Source organism: Tauraco erythrolophus, chromosome 2 (assembly GCF_009769465.1).
Source record: "Tauraco erythrolophus isolate bTauEry1 chromosome 2, bTauEry1.pri, whole genome shotgun sequence".
In the NCBI taxonomy this organism is placed as follows: domain Eukaryota; kingdom Metazoa; phylum Chordata; class Aves; order Musophagiformes; family Musophagidae; genus Tauraco; species Tauraco erythrolophus.
The window spans coordinates 1,621,160-1,640,227 of record NC_141466.1 but is presented as its reverse complement, the minus strand read 5'-3'; the positions used below and the strand labels follow the sequence as shown (position 1 = coordinate 1,640,227).

Genomic DNA, 19,068 nt, shown 5'->3' with positions numbered 1-19,068 from the left:
GAAGGACATGGAGCTGCTGGAGCGGGTCCAGAGGAGGCCACGAAGATGATCTGAGGGCTGGAGCACCTCTGCTATGGAGACAGGCTGAGAGAGTTGGGGCTGTTCAGCCTGGAGAAGAGAAGGCTCCGGGGTGATCTTATTGCAGCCTTCCAGTACCTAAAGGGGGCTACAGGAAAGCTGGAGAGGGACTTTTTACAAGGGTGTGTAGTGATAAGACAAGGGGCAATGGCTTTAAACTGAAAGAGGGGAGATTTAGATTGGATATAAGGAAGAAGTTTTTCACTTAGAGGATGGTGAGGCACTGGCACAGGTTGCCCAGAGAAGCTGTGGCTGCCCCATCCCTGGCAGTGTTCAAGGCCAGGTTGGATGAGGCTTTGGGCAACCTGGTGTAGTGGAGGGTGTCCCTGCCCATGGCAGGGGGGTTGGAACTGGATGATCTTTGAGGTCCCTTCCAACCCAAACCATTCTGTGATTCTAGGATTACAGGACTTTCAACTGTGAAAAGACTTCTTTATGCCTTCATGTCTCGTACAAAATTGTTATTTTTCAGAATCAAATATCATACACGTGTGTATAGATGTGTATGTAAATATGCACAATTATTCATATGCATACATGTTTACATACATGATTGTGCACACACATGCATACATAAACACACACGTGTATTCTGATCCTCATGATCCCAGGAAAAGTTTGTTTCCAAGGTAACTATCTAAATATGAAGCAATCCAAAAGCTAATTCAAAGTTTCACCTTTGAGGTGAAAGACAGATGGCATAGGCATTAGCTATTGCAGCAGAATTTGTGAAATTTAAGGAAGAAAAAAAAGAATCAAAGCAAAGATTTGGTTCTAGCAGTGCCACAGTCAAGCTTTTTTTTTTTTTAAGCCAACTATACAAAGCTGACCTAACTCTCTGTAAGAGGGAATATGACAAAAAATGTACTAAACCACATAATACATGAAAAGTACATATAAAAAACCCTTGCAATTCTAATATTTGTTAGTGGTAAGTCTGAACAGTAGGAGTCCTTTGTGACAAAGAGTTGGACAGTCTTAATGTCATACTATGGTCCTACTGATAGGCATTCTAGGGATTAAAAAAAATATATTTTGCCAGAGCATAGCAAAGCTGGAATTCTCTTCTCTCCAGAACATCTGATAAAGCAAGTTCATTAGAAACATTTCTGAAATCGTTTTCTCTCACGAGAACAAACTATTCCAAATCTGCAGATGATTTAAAACCAGCAAGGATGTTGCATAGTGTCACTGATAAAAGTAAGACAGTACCTTCACACGTCGTAAGTCCTACTAGTCTTTGGCCTGAAAGAACCCATTAAAAAGAAAACATTCTACCATAATATAAAGTAAACCCATCTTGAAAAAAGAATAAAGTGAAATTTAGAATTGAATTTCTAAAAAGATCAAATATATGAAAATAAATTCTGACTAGTGAATTTAAACACATTTTTACTTTCGAATAGGAGTGATGCATTCCAGAACAAACCTTTTGATTTCTGTCATAGTTTTTCAAAACACCACCAGGTTGTGAAGTAATTTTTTGTTGTTGTTGTTGCTAAAAATAAATGTGCTGTGAATCATCAAGAAAACCCTTATGCAGCACTTCCTGGGCTCTGCTAATTTCTTTCAGCCAAAGAACTGCAGTTTCCATCCTTTCTGGAGCCACTTTCAGTAGAGTCAAGGTGCTTCAAAACATCATAACAATAAAAGCTGCCCTCTATGTATGCTTACACAGCATTAATATATGACACGAAATTCATAGAATCACAGAATGGTTTGGGTTGGAAGGGACCTCAAAGATCATCCAGTTCCAACCCCCTGCCATGGGCAGGGACACCCTCCACTACACCAGGTTGCCCAAAGCCTCATCCAACCTGGCCTGGAACACTTCCAGGGATGGGGCATCCCTGGAACATTCCCCCAACATCCTTTGGGCATTCACAATTCCTCTATTAAGACCTTGTCCAGATAAGGCTTTGCTAAATGTGTGCAAATCTTTTATGATGAAGTAGCTGATACCAGAAACAAAGCACTATACAGGAAGAACAAAGTTGTCAGGCTGCACTCTAGATCATGAAAACAGGAAGGGAAATATGGCACAGAGCATCACATAGAAGAGGAAACTGGATGCGGACAGATTAAGCGGTTGCCAAAACAGGCATCATTTAAATCATTAATGCAACACTAGGTATTACCAAAGAACAAACAAACCCCACATTTTAACTCATATAGAAAAAGGAAATTTTTCTTCGTTGTGATCCTTATTCTCAAAATGCTTGAAACTAAAATCTCAACTCTTAAAACGACAGTCTTTTCAGAAAGCTTCACAGTTGTTTGCATGAACTATATTAACAGCCTCCAATCATGAACACGAGAATATTTTAAAAACCTTGTTACATGCTGGTTCTTCTCCAACAGTGAAAACAGTAAGGAAAAACCCAAAGATGTTCCTGAATTGCCTCCACTCTCTCCCTACCTTGTTACATCAGTAATCGACAAGGTCTTATTCAAAAAGCCAATTAAAAAAAAACTTCCTTCTTCTCAGGAAGGGACCTACATAGTGCTGATCTGGAATTTGTTAAGAGGATTTATTTATGGTAGTATGGCCTATTGCAACAAATACTTCCCTAAACGATTTATACTGGTCTACCAGTTACGTAGCAAGTGTTCCTTTATCTGACACTGCACACATATTACTCCATGGACGTGTATACAACAGAGACATAAAAATAAGGAAGGGGGAAAAAGTACAGGGAATTTTGGCAAGCAGCTTTTTTTCTGTAAAGCGAATCTTGTCCACAAACACTTCAACTTGAAATCAGTTTGCTCCAATTATGCCATACCTTTTTTTCTATATTTAAACATTGCATTGCAGATCTTATGGCAGCCTTCCAGTACTTAAAGGGGGCTACAGGAAAGCTGGAGAAGGACTTTTTCCAAGGGCATGTAGTGACAGGACAAGGGGCAATGGCTTTAAACTGAAAGAGGGGAGATTTAGATTGGATAGAAGGAAGAAATTTTTCACTGCGAGGGTGGTGAGGCACTGGCACAGGTTGCCCAGAGAAGCTGTGGCTGCCCCATCCCTGGCAGTGTTCAAGGCCAGGTTGGATGAGGCTTTGGGCAACCTGGTGTAGTGGAAGGTGTCCCTGCCCATGGCAGGGGGGTTGGAACTGGATGATCTTTGAGGTCCCTTCCAACCCAAACCATTCTGTGATTCTATGGTTTTGTTTTTAAAGAAAAAAAACTAGTTATTCCTGTTACTATTGTTTCAGAAAGAACATTTACATTCTTTGCTATTACCTTAATTAATACTGATCACACAGATTAGCTAAATTCTTGGGGGAGCAAAGTCTGAGCAAAAAGGGAATAATATTGATTCCTCATGCTAATCTCCTTCAAAGGAGAATTTTCCAAGGGCAGTTCACAGACGTCTACAACGAGCAACTGAATATTCTGAATATTTTGCATCTTGACATACTTAATGCAGAGGGGGAAAAAAAAAAAAATAAATCTTTGAAATCTACTTCCTTTTCTTACCTGCAATCTTGGGTTGTTAACAGTTTAAGAGTCAAAACTTGAAAAAAGATACCAGGAAACTCATTTAGACACAGAACGTATGTTTAGAAATAAGGACAATTAGCAGCCATGAGAAAACTGAACAGAGGTAGGAAATATTTGGAGCTACAGAAAGGCATTATTTTATGATGATATGTCTGCCTACTGAATGGAAAAAGTCTTAACGAAGAGGCTGATGAGGACCTTGCTCTTCTGACACTTCAGATGTGCAGAGCCTTCGCAGAGAGCACAGCGTGTCACAGCAGAAGCCTCTGCATGAGCGCTCCATTTTAAATCCTCCCAACTCAAAAACCCCCTGCTGGGAAAAATTCATCTGAAGAACTTAATTAACTCTAAGTTTAATATAGGGTCTCTAAAGCATACTGCCAGTTTTCATCCAGAGCAGCAAAGGAAATGCACTCACTTGTCACACACAAAATATCCACTTACTGCCTCCCCCCTTCTTCCCACGGCGGGGGGGAGCGGGGTCTGGAAAACACACGGCTCTGCGGAACAGAGCATCCATCACACCGAGCTGCAGGATGGCATCCCATACACCACGGGCTTCTTTCCTAAACACTCAGCTTGCTTTTTGGATGCCAAAGAGGTTATTTCTGGAATTAAAAAAATTTTACAAATCTCTTCCCATGACCTTCCTGACATTCGACCTTTGATGAATAGCTCCCACACTAGATTGCTCGTTCTGAGAAGGAAATTTCATGTTCCTTTTCCTTAGTGGCAGATAAATTACGGATTGTCCACAGCAATGATTAAAGACAGTTTACAAATGCACTGGCATATCAGCCATTTGTTCTTCAAAAATGCCTGACCTTTTTTCTGGCACGACCCTTCTCTTTTCAACCCAACAATGGACCTTGTCAAAATAAACTTTTCCAAGTTGTTCTGTAACCCACCTCGCTCACGTCCCAGGTTCTGCAGGCTATTCCTACAGTTCCACAGTTACGGGCAGAAGCTGGGCCCAGAGAAAATTCCAAGCCAGCAAGTGTCAGACACATTGTCAGGAAACAACTGGCAAGATGCCCAAGCACCTTAATTTGCCCTTGCCCTGGATGCGTGCATTAAGGTTGTCTAGTTATAGGAACACATCCTACCTCCCCTCACAAGGTTGCTCCCTGATCCAGTTAAAAAGAATCTACACACATTTACTAAGCAACTACTCAATATTTTGCTTTCTTCTCAGCAGTCGAGGTCTTCTCTACTGAGCACTTCTCAAGTATTTGTAGGAAGGTGGGCTCTTCAGTTCCCTGGTGTGGTATTCCATAAGGGTCATTATTGTGCCAACTGAGTGTCTCACAAAACACAGTCAAGATACACCCCTCAAGTCTATAAACCTAAGATTTGAGATTGAAAATTGCAGGCACAGAAAAGCAGAAAATGTTTTAAGATTTGTAGATGCCATACTGAAACACCTAGCAGCATACTAAAACACCTAGTAGCCTCGCGTAGATATTTTTATTATATATAAAAGTCGGGGTTTATATTTACTTAACACAAAATTACCATGAATTCAATGGCACTTGAGAGCTCATAGTGCTTCTGCAAGTCAAATTCCAGGTTCTTAAGTTGAACTGAAAGAAAAATACAAGTAGCAGCTATCTATAGAAATTCTGATTTTAAGTGAATCATCATAAGAAATGTGGGAAAGGTAGAAACACAGTCCAGTTCCGAACACAACACTCAGCTGTACTCTATAATTAAATTCTAAAATAGAGTCAATGATATGGCTGGTAGTCCCAAGCTTCTCAAATATATCCTTGGACAAAAAATTTAGGTCACCATACTAAAAATAAGAGGATTACATATGAAGGGCTGAAATTTTGTTACAAGGGGGGGGGGAAACACACATGACACAACCAAAACCAAACCACACAATGCAAAACTGAGTTGTGCATACCAAAACATTCATCCTGAAGGCAATTCTGCACCTCAGCACCACAGCATGGGGAACTAACCACATGGAGGAGAGCAGAAAATAATGCCAAATTTGAAGCTCCTTAGTACTATGTGGGGCAGATTCCAATAACCCAAAACCTGATGGAAAAGAACACTCTCACAGGAAGCTGCAAATTGACTTAAGAAATATAAAAATATCACTTTTGTAGAACGCTGTGAAAAACTTAAGCCAAAAGAGTTCTAGATTCAACTAGCACATGCTAAAAGATAAATACCAGTCAAAAGTTACTAAAATCCAATTGCAGATCTGTGCAATCCAGTCCTGTTTAATGGAAGCTCTATGCTGCAAATTGTTTCAGAGGCAAAGGTAATTAACAAAGAACTGAAAGAATCATGTTATTTAATTTTTTACAGAATTTTTAAAATGTTTGTACTAGATAAAACAACAATAAAATATTTTATGTTACATCCAATCAAATTGTGATTTTTGTGCCACATCCACACATCATATGTAAACGCCAAAGGGCATAGCAGAATTTTCCGAAACAAAAATATATTAAATGGAATTAAGACTACGAGTATATATGCATATATCACATGTGTAAACATATTTTTATTATGCAGATACAACTGTAAAACATGTTACCAACCCAGGAATCATCGAATCATGGAATGGTATAGGCTGGAAGGGACCTTAGAGATCACCTAATCCAACCTCCCTGTCATGGCAGGGACGCCTCTCAACTAGACCAGGCTACTCAAGGCTCCGTCCAACCTGGCCTTGAACACCTCCAGGGAGGGGACATCCACAACTTCTCTGGGCAATTTATTCCAAAGTCTTACCACCCTCGTACTGAAGAATTTCTTCCTAAGATCTAATCTAAATCTGTTCTCCTTCAGCTTAAACCCATCACCAGCAACTTTAAATCAATATCATAATGAAGAAATATATTTTTTTTTTCCTTCAAACAAGGAAGTGGAGTAATCATCAGAACAAAACTAGCATAAATAGTGTATTCTCTATCCCTTGATCTGTTTAAAAGAAGGCTGGATATCCTTCTGGCAAATGCACTTTAGCTAAGCACAAACTGCATTTTGGTCAGGTAAGTCTAAAGGTTCATTATCAGCAGAACTGGTTGAAATACAGAGACCTGTAGTATGTAAAAGATGGCAGATTAGATGATTTAATAGTCCATTCTAGCCACAGACACTATCAAGAACTGTCCCAAAGGAAACTACGCAATAAACACATTATTATAATCAATTAAATCATGCCCACACTCACTAACCTAGAAGTCCCTCACTATCCTCTTTGCCAGAGGTAAAGACCACCTTTGGAGGTGTTAGCCACAAGGCAGAACAGCAAAAGGAATCCCCTACACATCCTCCTTCCTCATTCCTTATATTTAAAGACAATTTGCTATGTACTCTTACCCCTTCCTCGCAGTCTCCCTCACACACACTGCTCCTCTTCTTTAAAACAAAAATTAAGTAAAGGATGAGCAGGTTTGGAGGTTTTCTAAATTATTTTCTCAAATAGAATATTTTCTGCTAGCAGGCAGCTTAATCTCATACACAAACCATGCATATTTACCAAAACAGTCACTCTGCCACAGCTCCTAAAGCAAAGTCGAGTTACCCTTAAAGAACAGAACAGCACCTTTGCAGAAAGCAAACTTAATTCAAATTACATAATAATTTTGAAACACATAATGCTGTGTATTGTAGAGAATACTATCAAGAACAAATATCAATAACTCTTGTAAAAGAAACTTACAATTCTAAAGAATAAAGTCATCACTTTAAAGAAAAATTATCCTTAGGCCTGAAAAGCATTTAAAAAGAACTAGTGGCCGGGTTCAGCAATGTATTTAAGGTCTCTCTGACATTCTGCTGATTCCAGCAGGAAGCTAGGTATCTAAATATCTCTGTGGACCAGAGTCTACTTGTACACTAATCCCATATAAATCAATTTTATTATGAGAAAGATATAACAGTTTATTTTTGTTGCTATATAAAAAGCCCAGTAAATAAGAGTAGTACGATTTATCAGATTATTTCTTTCAAATAAAAGTCTCATTAATATATCATAACCAGGAGTTTACCTATCTGAAGTTACCAGAAGGACAGTCAATTACACTAAAAATATGTACGAGCATCCTGTTTAGGCCAAGTGGATGACATGTGTTTGCTGAAAATAAACTCGCCCATTCCTCTGTCCTCTATAGAACCCAACGCCATTAAATCCGAGCAGCAGGGGAAAACAAGAACAAAAACCTATATGATACTGCTTAGCTACTATTTAAATCAAATTTTAACTACATGGTCTGCTTGCAAGTTCCAAGAGCTCCCGCAGTCCCTCCACGCCAACAAGGTGGCAGGTGGGAGGCAGGTGTCTCAGCCACACACACGAAAGCGTACGCTGCTCAGAAAGCGTCGTCTGTCTGCACAGCTCCTGTAATGGGAAAATAAAAAAAAACAGGTAACGATACGAATTCCAAGAAAACACTCCGTGCCAGACAGCTGCAACAGTGACCGTCTCAGGTGGCAGATCCCGTCTTTGCAAACGCCACAGAATTCCCTGGCCAAGCAGGACAGGCAATTACAGAGTTCTCGCATACATTTTCTAATAATTTAGAGTATATACAAAAAAAAAACACCCAAAAGCCTTCATAGAATCATGGAATGGTTTGGGTTGGAAGGGACCTTAAAGATCATCCAGTTCCAACCCCCCTGCCATGGGCAGGGACACCCTCCACTACACCAGGTTGCCCAAAGCCTCATCCAACCTGGCCTTGAACACTGCCAGGGATGGGGCAGCCACAGCTTCTCTGGGCAACCTGTTCCAGTGCCTCACCACCCTCAATGTAAAAAATTTCTTCCTTAGATCCAATCTAAATCTGCCCTCTTTCAATTTAAAGCCATTGCCCCGTGTCCTGTCACTACACGCCCTTGTAAAAAGTCCCTCTCCAGCTTTCCTGTAGCCCCTTTAGGCACTGGAAGGCTGCAATAAGATCCCCCCGGAGCCTTCTCTTCTCCAGGCTGAACAGCCCCAACTCTCTCAGCCTGTCTTCTTCATTCTCCCAGTCCCTGCCTTTGCCTTCTGCAGTGCAACTGGAGCACTTGCCAGTGAAGACTGAGGCAAAGAAATCACTGAGAACCTCAGCCTTCTCCATATCCCGGGTAGCCAGGTCTCCCGTTTCCTTCCAGAGAGGGCCCACGTTTTCCCTACTCCTCCTTTTATCACCGATGTACCTACAGCAGCTTTTCTGGTTGCCCTTGATGCCCCCAGCCAGAGGTCAGTCTGTCACTTTTCCTAACCCGATCCCTGCTGCTCAGCCAATTTCTCTGCGTTTCTCCCAGGCTGCCTGTCCCTGTCCACCCTCTGTAAGCGCTCGGTCTGTTTGAGAAAAAGAGGCAGATAATAACTATTACATATGACCTACTGCTGAGATTTTAATCAGTCGCCTCAAAGTATCTATTTGCTAGTCAAAAACAAAGCCACATGATTTTTGGGAACAAAGACATGATGAAAACCCAAAACCACTGCATTTGGCATATCATTTCCATAAGGAAAAAAAAAAACAACCACATTTATTCAACATAGTATCACTCTTTCACTTGGATCACATTTCTTTCTTTTAGGTCTGCACTTCCAAGATTTCATGCACGTTCTTTTTCTGCTCAGACTGGGACAACAGGTTGAAATTGAGGGAGCATATTTGGGATCCCAGTTTCAAAAATACTTTTAAAAGTTTCAACTCATTATCTGCCTCCATTAAAAGAATTAAAGAGAGAGAAATTAAGAAGAAAGCAGCAAAGATTGTTGCCACACTTAAGCTAGAAGTCAAGAGTACTGTTTACAAAAACACATTAACATTTTTGTTCATTTAGTTCAAGTCAGCCAAAGGGTAGAGTTTATGAAAGAGAGAGGAAAAAATAGATCCTAATTTGTCAAGATGCTTTGTTTTAGTCTCAAAAGGGAAAAATATAATAGTAAAAGCTATCAATTCCTACAAGAAAACCTTCAATTTTAAAATCACTAGCAATATCACCACAACTGCATTTTTCCTCTGGCTGCTGCAAATCTTTCAAGCATTTTTTTGTTATATTCTGCAACTGGCCGTTCTTGTTAACAAAACTGAAAGAATAAGAGTAACTTAGATAATAGCTTACTGTCTGAACCATCGACACAGCTCGAAAATGAGGTTAAACTGGAGCTCCAGGCAGCAGTCGATAAAGAAGGCAGGGCACATAATCCTGCCCCAAAATGGTATGAATATTTAAGTCTGAGTTTAAATCATAAAACACATCATACTTCCTATTGAAATTGCATACTTGCAAATCATTAGAAGGCCACCATTGCATTTGTTTGGATTTAACCATTCTTAGACAGGATCTTAATGAAAAAGGAAAAATTGTTTCCATGTAGGCAAACATCTCCTTGTACAGAAGAATGCATTTCCAGTAGTGGTACTAAACGAACTCTGAAAATTACTATAATCCACGTAGAACATCCCTTAACAAATAAGACCTTGTCTAATCTCTTCTACAAATAATTCCATTAAAAATATAATTAACATCATTCCTTTCAACAGGCCAAAGACAAAAGTTGGCTTAAACTTTTGTCTTTGCTCAAAAACAACCCCACCAACCCAAATCCATCACCCTACCCCCAAAAAATCCCCAGAACAACAAAACAAAACACCAAAAGAAAAACAAAACAAAAGAAAACATCTTCTTGGAAGAAATGCTTCTTCAGAGTATGTGTGTTATGAGCTATGAAAACGCATGTTGACAAGTAAAAAGAGTTCATTAAATACCTAAAGGTAAAATAATTTTCTTTATTGTGAAACTTAGGAAATAAGATTATATTTTCTTCTACATTTGTGTTCAGTCTGATTTAACCTAATTTAACATAATTCCTTGCACTGCAAGAAAGGAAACCGATTTTGATAAAAAGCTAAATTTATGAAACAAAAAACTGTGCCAAAACAGGCCACTCTTCGCTTACTCTGTAGAAATGACCGATACACCCAAAAAATAATTTGCAGTAATTTTTACTTTGACAGGAGTTATTCACATCTCTGCTGACTGTAACAAAGAAAAATACTCGCTTTCCCATGTAAGCAGCTATCGAAGAGCAGATTTTAGTAATTACAGTATTCAGAAGAATGGCACTAAAACTTGCTTTGTTTACAAAAACTGAAAAAAAAATCCAGCTGCTGCACAAAATTGCTTTACCCACTTCTCCATCTTTAACTAGACTTGCTTTACTGTCCCCTTCGGTCTCCTGACTGTGCATCACCGATTGACTCAGGACAGGACTCCAGAACCAGACACCAGGTTCTAGAGACAGCAGCCAAATAAAATAGCCCAAAATTAGTCTAATTTCATGCTCAGAGGCAGGCTTCACACGCTCACAGTCAAACTCTCAGAACCACGGTGTGGTTTTCTAGAAAATTTCTAGAAATATATAGAACATCTTCTATAAAGGTATTTCCTGTACACCTTTCCATGAGTTTACAGAAGGTGTTTTACACACTTTTTCCTCCGTAAATGTCTAAATCCCAGCGGGCTAGTGGCAGGCCACCAAAAGCAAACCAGCGTGCAAGCAGCAGCACGGGTAGGGGCTAGACGTGCAAGGTGCTCAAGCACTGAGTGTTCCTCCCTGCTTACACACAAGCCCAAAGCCTCCTGCTGTCACTGCCATCACACAGGAAAGCTGGAGAAGTGCATTTGTGACACTGGATGTCCAGTGGCCATCACCCAATGCCAGCGAGCCAAAAACCTCTAGGAAGCAGATTTACCGCTGCTACTGATCAAAGAGGAAACGGGGAAAATGAGACAGTGCTTTATTTCCAGGCACAAATACAGACTGGGCGGAGAATGGATAGTGAGCAGCCCTGAGGAGAAGGACTTGGGAGTGCTGGTGGACGAGAAGCTCAACATGAGCCGGCAATGTGCTCTTGCGGCCCAGAAGGCCAACCGCATCCTGGGCTGCATCAAGAGGAGCGTGGCCAGCAGGTCGAGGGAGGTGATTCTCCCCCTCTACTCTGCCCTCGTGAGACCTCACTTGGAGTATTGCGTCCAGTTCTGGAGCCCCCAACATAAGAAGGACATGGACCAGTTGGAGAGGGTCCAGAGGAGGCCACGAAGATGATAAGAGGGCTGGAGCACCTTTCCTATGAGGACAGGCTGAAAGAGTTGGGGCTGTTCAGCCTGGAGAAGAGGAGGCTCCAGGGTGACCTTATAGCAGTCTTCCAGTACCTCAAGGGGGCCTACAAGAAAGATGGGGAGAGGCTGTTCAGGAGGGCCTGTTGTGATAGGACAAGGGGTAATGGTTTTAAAATAGAGGGAGGTAGATTCAGGTTGGATATTAGGAAAAAATTTTTTACCATGAGAGTTGTAGAACACTGGAACAGGTTGCCCAGAGAGGTGGTGGATGCTCCATCCCTGGAGACGTTTAAGGCCAGGTTGGACAAGGCCCTGAGCAACCTGATCTAGTTGGAGATATCCCTGTTCCTTGCAGGGGGGTTGGACTAGATGACCTTTGAAGGTCCCTTCCAGCCCTAACCATTCTATGATTCTATGATTCAGTCATGCCAAGACTGAGTTAACTGTCAGATATTCATTAGAAAATGTCAGAGAAAGAGGCTGAGACATCAGTTTAGGTGCCAGAGATCAAGATTTGCACAGGCAGGTGTATCTGTACTCCCAACACAAAGATGACAGCGAGCTTTATGTTATCCTGTGTCTGCCATGGCTATACCTACTTCTAGTTGTCTCTGGCTCGTTAGCGTACCTCGGTGGTTCTGTCCAGGTTTAGCGAGGAACTGTTCTTGTAATCCTCCTCCCCCTCCACCATCTTTGGGTAATCTCATCCATAAAGAAAAATTGCAAGCAACGTGGATAGCGACATCAAAAGCTGCCGATAAGGTAGACAAAACAGTTCTCAGATTTTTATTTTTTTTTTAGCGGCCTCTTCCTAGTAGCTTTTTAAAAGAGGTCCAGTGGAAATAGAAGAATAATTCCAGGTATGCTGCTTATCTTGTATATTTTTTTTCTTGATGCAAACTATAATCAGAGAAGCCAACCTATTTTTCCATTTGCAAGGAAGTTAAACACTAGGACATTTGCAAAGGAGATTTTACAGCTGATTTAATATGATCATTATCTGCTAGAAAGGAAGACCCAGATCTATTTAAACAACATCCATACAACACAATCTTGCTCAGCTAGCCAAGATCCAAAGGACAAGATCTCCTCAAACCCCAACTACAACATAGACAAGACAACAATCCATACTGCATAGAAGAGAAATCCTTGAATTGAGCCATCTGGCATTTTGCTGCATGAAATCAGCAACAAATTAGTAGACAACAAACCTCAAAGAAAAATCTGGAAGAAGGTTTTACTTTGTACTTGCATTCATTAATTTGGGAAAAGCGGGGAAAGAAAATCCACAGACTCGGCGACAGCATTTTTACTAAGTTAGAAAAATAATCAGAAGTATTTTGATTTGCACTTTTCAGATACTGAGAGAGGACTATATTACAGATGAATATAAAAAAAAAGGTTTGCATCAAAAAAATCTTTTTGGTAACATACAGAAGTGAAGTATAATGCAAAACATTTAAAGTTACAAAAGATCTACATAGGATTTCAAAAGAAGGCAAGAACAGGCAGCATGGGGTGAATTATTGAACTTCCTCATCAAAAAGTCCATGTTTCTGCCTTGAATATGCCAGCAATATGTAAACTCAGTGTAAACTTAACTTAAAAGTTGCAAGAATAAACTATAAAAAACCAACCACCACAAACTGGCAGTTCCATAACCTTCTATATTATATCAAAGGAGTTCGTAGTTCTCTTTCCACAAAATTCTACAATTGTTTAATACTCATGGTAATATTTTATCTTTCCATGGGAATAAAACTGGCTGTTATTCAAGTGATGCTACACTTTCACAGGAATATAGGAACTATAATCACAAGGAATTTTTTTAAAAGCAATGCTTTAGAAAACACAAAACCATCTAGTGCTACTCACTCTCCAGAACCAAACCATGTGCTGTTGGTACGTTTCACCCACAAAATCCAAGTATGCTAAGGGCTGCCAAACCAGGAAGATAAAATAAGTATCCGGGGATGCATTTTTGATCTAAAATAACAAAGACATAATTCTGTCATTATGAAATGACACAGAAGCAGCAGATTTTCCAGTGAATCTGTTGGGGGGGGAATATGTATATTTGAACGTAGGATCTCAGCTAGCCTTTTCCCTACTGGGGCAGAAGCACAACTAGTGCAGAGTGGGAATATGATACCAGGCAGTTATGATCCCTTACTATCCCACAGATTTTTAACATGCAATTAAACAACATTCAGCACTGTGCACTGGCAGCCCAGAAAGCCAACCGTGTCCTGGGCTGCATCCAGAGCAGCGTGGGCAGCAGGGCAAGGGAGGGGATTCTGCCCCTCTGCTCTGCTCTCCTGAGACCCCACCTGGAATACTGCGTTCAGCTCTGGGGTCCCCAGCACAAGAAGGACATGGAGCTGCTGGAGCGGGTCTAGAGGAAGCCACAGAGATGATCCGAGGGCTGGAGCACCTCTGCTATGGAGACAGGCTGAGAGAGTTGGGGCTGTTCAGCCTGGAGAAGAGAAGGCTCCGGGGGGATCTTATTGCAGCTTTCCAGTACCTAAAGGGGCTACAGGAAAGCTGGAGAGGGGCTTTTGACAAGGGCGTGTAGTGATAGGACAAGGGGCAATGGCTTTAAACTGAAAGAGGGGAGATTTAGATTGGATATAAGGAAGAAATTTTTCCCTCAGAGGGTGGTGAGGCACTGGCACAGGTTGCCCAGAGAAGCTGTAGATGCCCCATCCCTGGAAGTGTTGAAGGCCAGGTTGGATGAGGCTTTGGGCAACCTGGTGTAGTGGAGGGTGTCCCTGCCCATGGCAGGGGGGTTGGAACTGGATGATCTTTGAGGTCCCTTCCAACCCAAACCATTCTGTGATTCTATGATTCTAATTATGAAATTTTACACTTTGAAACATCTGTTCCCCACAGTTCCCATAAACTAGCACAATGCTTTCCATAAAGGATTAAAACTGGCAGTCAAGTTTGGTCCACATAGACCAGCTTATTTGCAGTATATTCTGAGGCTAAGCACTGCTTTCTCCTTTGCTAACGAAGGAAGAGATGAAAAGTATGGCTGAGTGGCAGGAGGACAGGATTGCACATGCTGGTAATCAGCCTACAAGTTAACTCTGATCAAACAGAGCAGGTCAGCTGTTTGCTGGTTAATCGCCAAGAGACTATGGACAGGAGTGAGGGAGAACACCTGGCTGCAGCAGACAAATGAGACCTCAGAGATCTGCAACACAACAGGTCCAGAAGTGGTTCTTAACTGCTCAAACTACTTATTAGAACATTCAGATTAAGTCGAGTAATTACAGCCAGCCTTTGAGATCCAAAAGCGTTCTCTCCCTGCCAAATTGCTCCCATACCAATTTAAGAGGTTGTTTCCCATAAAAACTCTGACAACGTGTCCCAAATATACTTTAACAGTTTGAGAGAAGCAAGCTCCCCTCCACTTGCCACTGTGGACCAGTTTATTGCCTTTCCTGGCAATTCAGGACCATTCTGGCCATGTGTTTGCTAATGCTTTCATCACTTGTCTTTGTCTAGCTCAAAGTTATCTTGTTAAATTGAGGTTTTCCTTACTCATGCTGATTCCAAGACTAACACTGGACAGGTAAACCTGCTTAGACATGTTAAAAAAAATCCAAAGTACTAGTTCATTAAAATTCAGATGTTCAGTAATGCAAACAGTAAAAATGGATTCCATGAGAATTTATTTTATGTTGGCCAAAATAAACATTCACTTTTTCACACACTAATAATTTTTAATATATCTCTCAAACGCTACTGAAACTCACTGAAAAGTCATAATATACACTGTAATTCAGAAATTCACATATTTAAAGCTCAATATATCACATGAAACACGTGGTAAGTGCTTTGAAAGTTTTGCAAGTGTCACATCCTACCTTTGATTTTAGTTATACATATTTAAAATGCCAGACTACACCATTTCTAAAAAAGTGACCATATAAGCTTCTCCAGTAGCAGAAGATGGCTGCAGACAATAGCCCTTCCCATGGTATACGCCAAGACAGTTGGTAAGTGTACATACTACAACTCCAGGGATTCCTAGAAACTATACATACACTATCTGAGAAATCAGTAGGCGGAAGCTAAACATCACTCTTGATTAGTTGGTCCAGTCTACCTCTAGCCATCAACACAACTGGGGGCATCAGCAAGCTCTTCCCATCTGCCATTCTTCAAGGGGGCACAAAGTGGCTCAACTCTTCCCTATTACACTGAGACTCACACCATAGGCGACATCATCTTCTGAAAAAAATGATGCCCAGGAGTACAGCACTATTTGTTTCCAAAGAGCCCTCAGGCTTTGCAAGAGATGGACTGATGAATTGCCTTAGCAGGCAATAAGCAAGTTGTACGTTTACTCGTGGATTAGGATTTTTCCTAACGAGAAAAGGCATTTATAACTAGCTGGCTAATATGAACACGGAAAAAGACCACGCTTTATAATAAAATTAGATTTTTGTATGCAGTAGAACTGGAAAACACCATCTGGTCAATTTGGTAACCTACTAAATTTTTCACGTCACACTTCATTCATTACCTTTCCTAAGAGGTCAGTGAATATTTACATTTATTTCTTCCCACATTAATAGTCATCTATGATAACTCTAAACTCTAGATTGTAGGTTCTTTTTAAAACTTTTCTATGTCACCAACAGCCCTCCCCTTTTCAGAAGTTCAAAAGTCCTTTCTCGTATCACCTCTACGTAGTAATAGTTACAACACATTAAGTAACTGACATAATTGCATCATTCTTAATACACAGCATGCTTCTTCCTCTCCCACCCCAAGAAGTGTTGTCTTTATTCATAAAGACAAGAAAACAGCAGTTTCAGCTAATCCCATTCCAGCATTTCACAGATATATTCCTGAATACTGGCAGCAGAACTATCTTTGGAAGTTACTGTTCTCCAAGAAAAGACCAGCTATACATGCATCGCTTCAGGTAAAGCTTTGTCCGGTCTGCGTTGCAAAAAACTTCTAATGATGACAATTCCACAAACTTCCTAGGAAATTTATTTCAGTCCTTACCCACCCTTATGCTTGGAAAGAGTTCTTTTTCCCTACTCTGTACTAACCTCTAACCTGAACACTTCCTGCTGCAACTTTTAAGTTAGAACTTCCTGATACATCCCAAACAATGTGGAGAAGCATTTATTAGTATCCTTCTGCACATCCAAAGGCCATCACCATAACTCCCTCAGCATCATCCTCTCTGGGTAAAAGAAACCCCAATCTTTTCTCACCAACCATCTGGGGTGGTGAGAAGGAAGAAATTCTCATGATGAAGAAACTGCTAGTTTTACTGATAGGTTCTCTGATTCTGAGAGAAATAAAATGGAAAAAGTTCAGCAAAATTAAATAAAAACAAACCAAGATCTTTCTCAATTTAACAACCTAACTTACCTATTGTTAAGAAAGCAATATCCAAGGGGAGATAGCATCTTTCATTACACTGCCCTTGTATGCAAGAAAAAAAAAATTCACTCAGAGGGTGGTAAGGCACTGGAACAGGTTGCCCAGAGAAGTTGTAGATGCCCCATCCCTGGAAGTGTTCAAGGCCAGGTTGGATGAGGCTTTGGGCAACCTGGTGTAGTGGAGGGTGTCCCTGCCCATGGCAGGGGGGTTGGAACTGGATGATCTTTGAGGTCCCTTCCAACCCAAACCATTTTATGATTCTCTATCACGTCAAGCACAATCAGGACTATAAGAAAAGAGACAGTTCTCCAGTAAATGCAACCCAAAAAACCACATGTTCAAGTAATTAAACACATGCCAGCTCTGATCTACAGTAACAACTTACACTGACAACAGCATTTAACAATATTTTTTCTATACATCATAAGCATTGCCTGGGATCTCTTCCAAACACGTTAACATTTCACTTCGTAGAAATAGTCATTCAAGTCTGAAAAGAATAATCTGATCTAATCTGGTCTCTGCATGGATTCTTAATGCCATATTTGCCACAGTTCAGTGCCACGGAAAGAGAAGTCCACTTGACTCCAATAGATTTCTCGTTACAGATTTTTATTTTTATTGTTGTTTTGCACAACACAGAGCACAGGAATTTGTTGAATTGCTATCCTGCATCTACCCAAGTGATGCTGCAAGGAGAAATGTACTGTTCTGAGGAGTTTCATTTGACTAGGTTTGTCCTACTAGTGGAACACAAGCTGAAAACAGAGTTCCTGAAAAATAATTTAAAGCATAAGCATGTAACAAAAGAAGTCTGAAGAAAAAGACTGGGAAGATACCATCTTAAAATACAGTGCATGCCAAAAGATATTTTTGGCTGTAATAAACAAGACTTTAGAGTAGGCCTTCAATTCATAGCATGAACTGTGCTACAAACCACGTTTCTAGAACACAACTACATTTCAGATACCTCTTAGGAAAAGACGTAGTAAGTTTGTCCCCAGCCGAAAAGAAAAACAGAGTAAATGGATTACCAGGGCTGCATCAGTCAACGGCCATTTTCTCCCTTGGGAAGATGCCACCATGTGTCCAAGTTCACCATACAGGTATACCTGTATTAAACTGGTGGCACAGCTGTGTTCACAAACAAAACATGAGATCAAAAGAAACAGATGCGGATGACTGGATTCAAGCTCTCCCAGAAGCCAGCCTCCCATCTCAAAGTCAGTCTCAAATAGCACTAAAATTTAACTGATGTCTTACCATACAAATAAGACAGTCCCTTTAACGCTGTTTTCATCAAATAAAGAAAAAAGTTTGTTTGTGGGTGATTTTTTTCCTTAAAGAAAATTCCAGTGGAACCTGCCAGAGCAAGAGTAGATTGCGTTCAGATACCTTAGGGGGGACCATGATCCTCATTCCTTTCCACAACTGCTGAAATTCCATCGGTAAAGTTGGCTGGACACAGTGACCTTCAGAACAAGGTTTATCTTTTTTCCCAGGCTTTGTGCAAGAAAAATAAATTTGAGATGGCAGGGAGCCTTGACAACTAGCTGAGCAAGCAGCCAGTGCCAATCTTATTGCAAAAAAAAACCTACCCCAAGCCATAGTGTAATAATAAATAATAACAAATGGCAAACCAAAAGTAGTTTTGCTTCTCCGTCCTGCCAGCTTTATAGCGTTAACTAGTTTTTTGTACCCACTGATCAACACAGCTGAGGAAAATCTGCACTGAAGCAAGAATTATCACCCACCGTATCTGCCACACACATGGACAGACCTCAGAGTTGCCTGTGGCCTGATAAACACCTGGCCCTTTTTTAACTGCTATATACAGTTAAACACTACTTTGAGTTATTTATACTTTTTCCACACACACTAGACCAACGCTGTCACTGGAGAACCAAGCTGATCTCCTCAGCTTCCTCCACCAGCAAATGAACCTCGCTCCACTTCAGCCAGCACAGCTATCAGAAGGTGAAGTCA

The 19,068-nt window shown here is 40.7% G+C and overlaps 1 protein-coding gene across 7 annotated transcripts in view; it reads right to left on the bottom strand.

The window, feature by feature from the left end:
• Positions 1-19,068, bottom strand: part of ZDHHC14 (zDHHC palmitoyltransferase 14) — a 116,832-nt gene that overhangs the window by 79,691 nt on the left and 18,073 nt on the right. Inside the window, exon 1 of one of the 7 annotated variants that reach the window (XM_086631190.1) lies at positions 5,492-5,522. The exons of the other annotated variants lie outside the window; for them this stretch is intronic. Coding sequence (XP_086487316.1) covers positions 5,492-5,499 — 8 coding nt within the window. The 5' untranslated portion in view covers positions 5,500-5,522. Of the gene's footprint in view, positions 1-5,491; positions 5,523-19,068 lie in introns of those variants that run through there. 7 annotated transcript variants of the gene reach the window in all.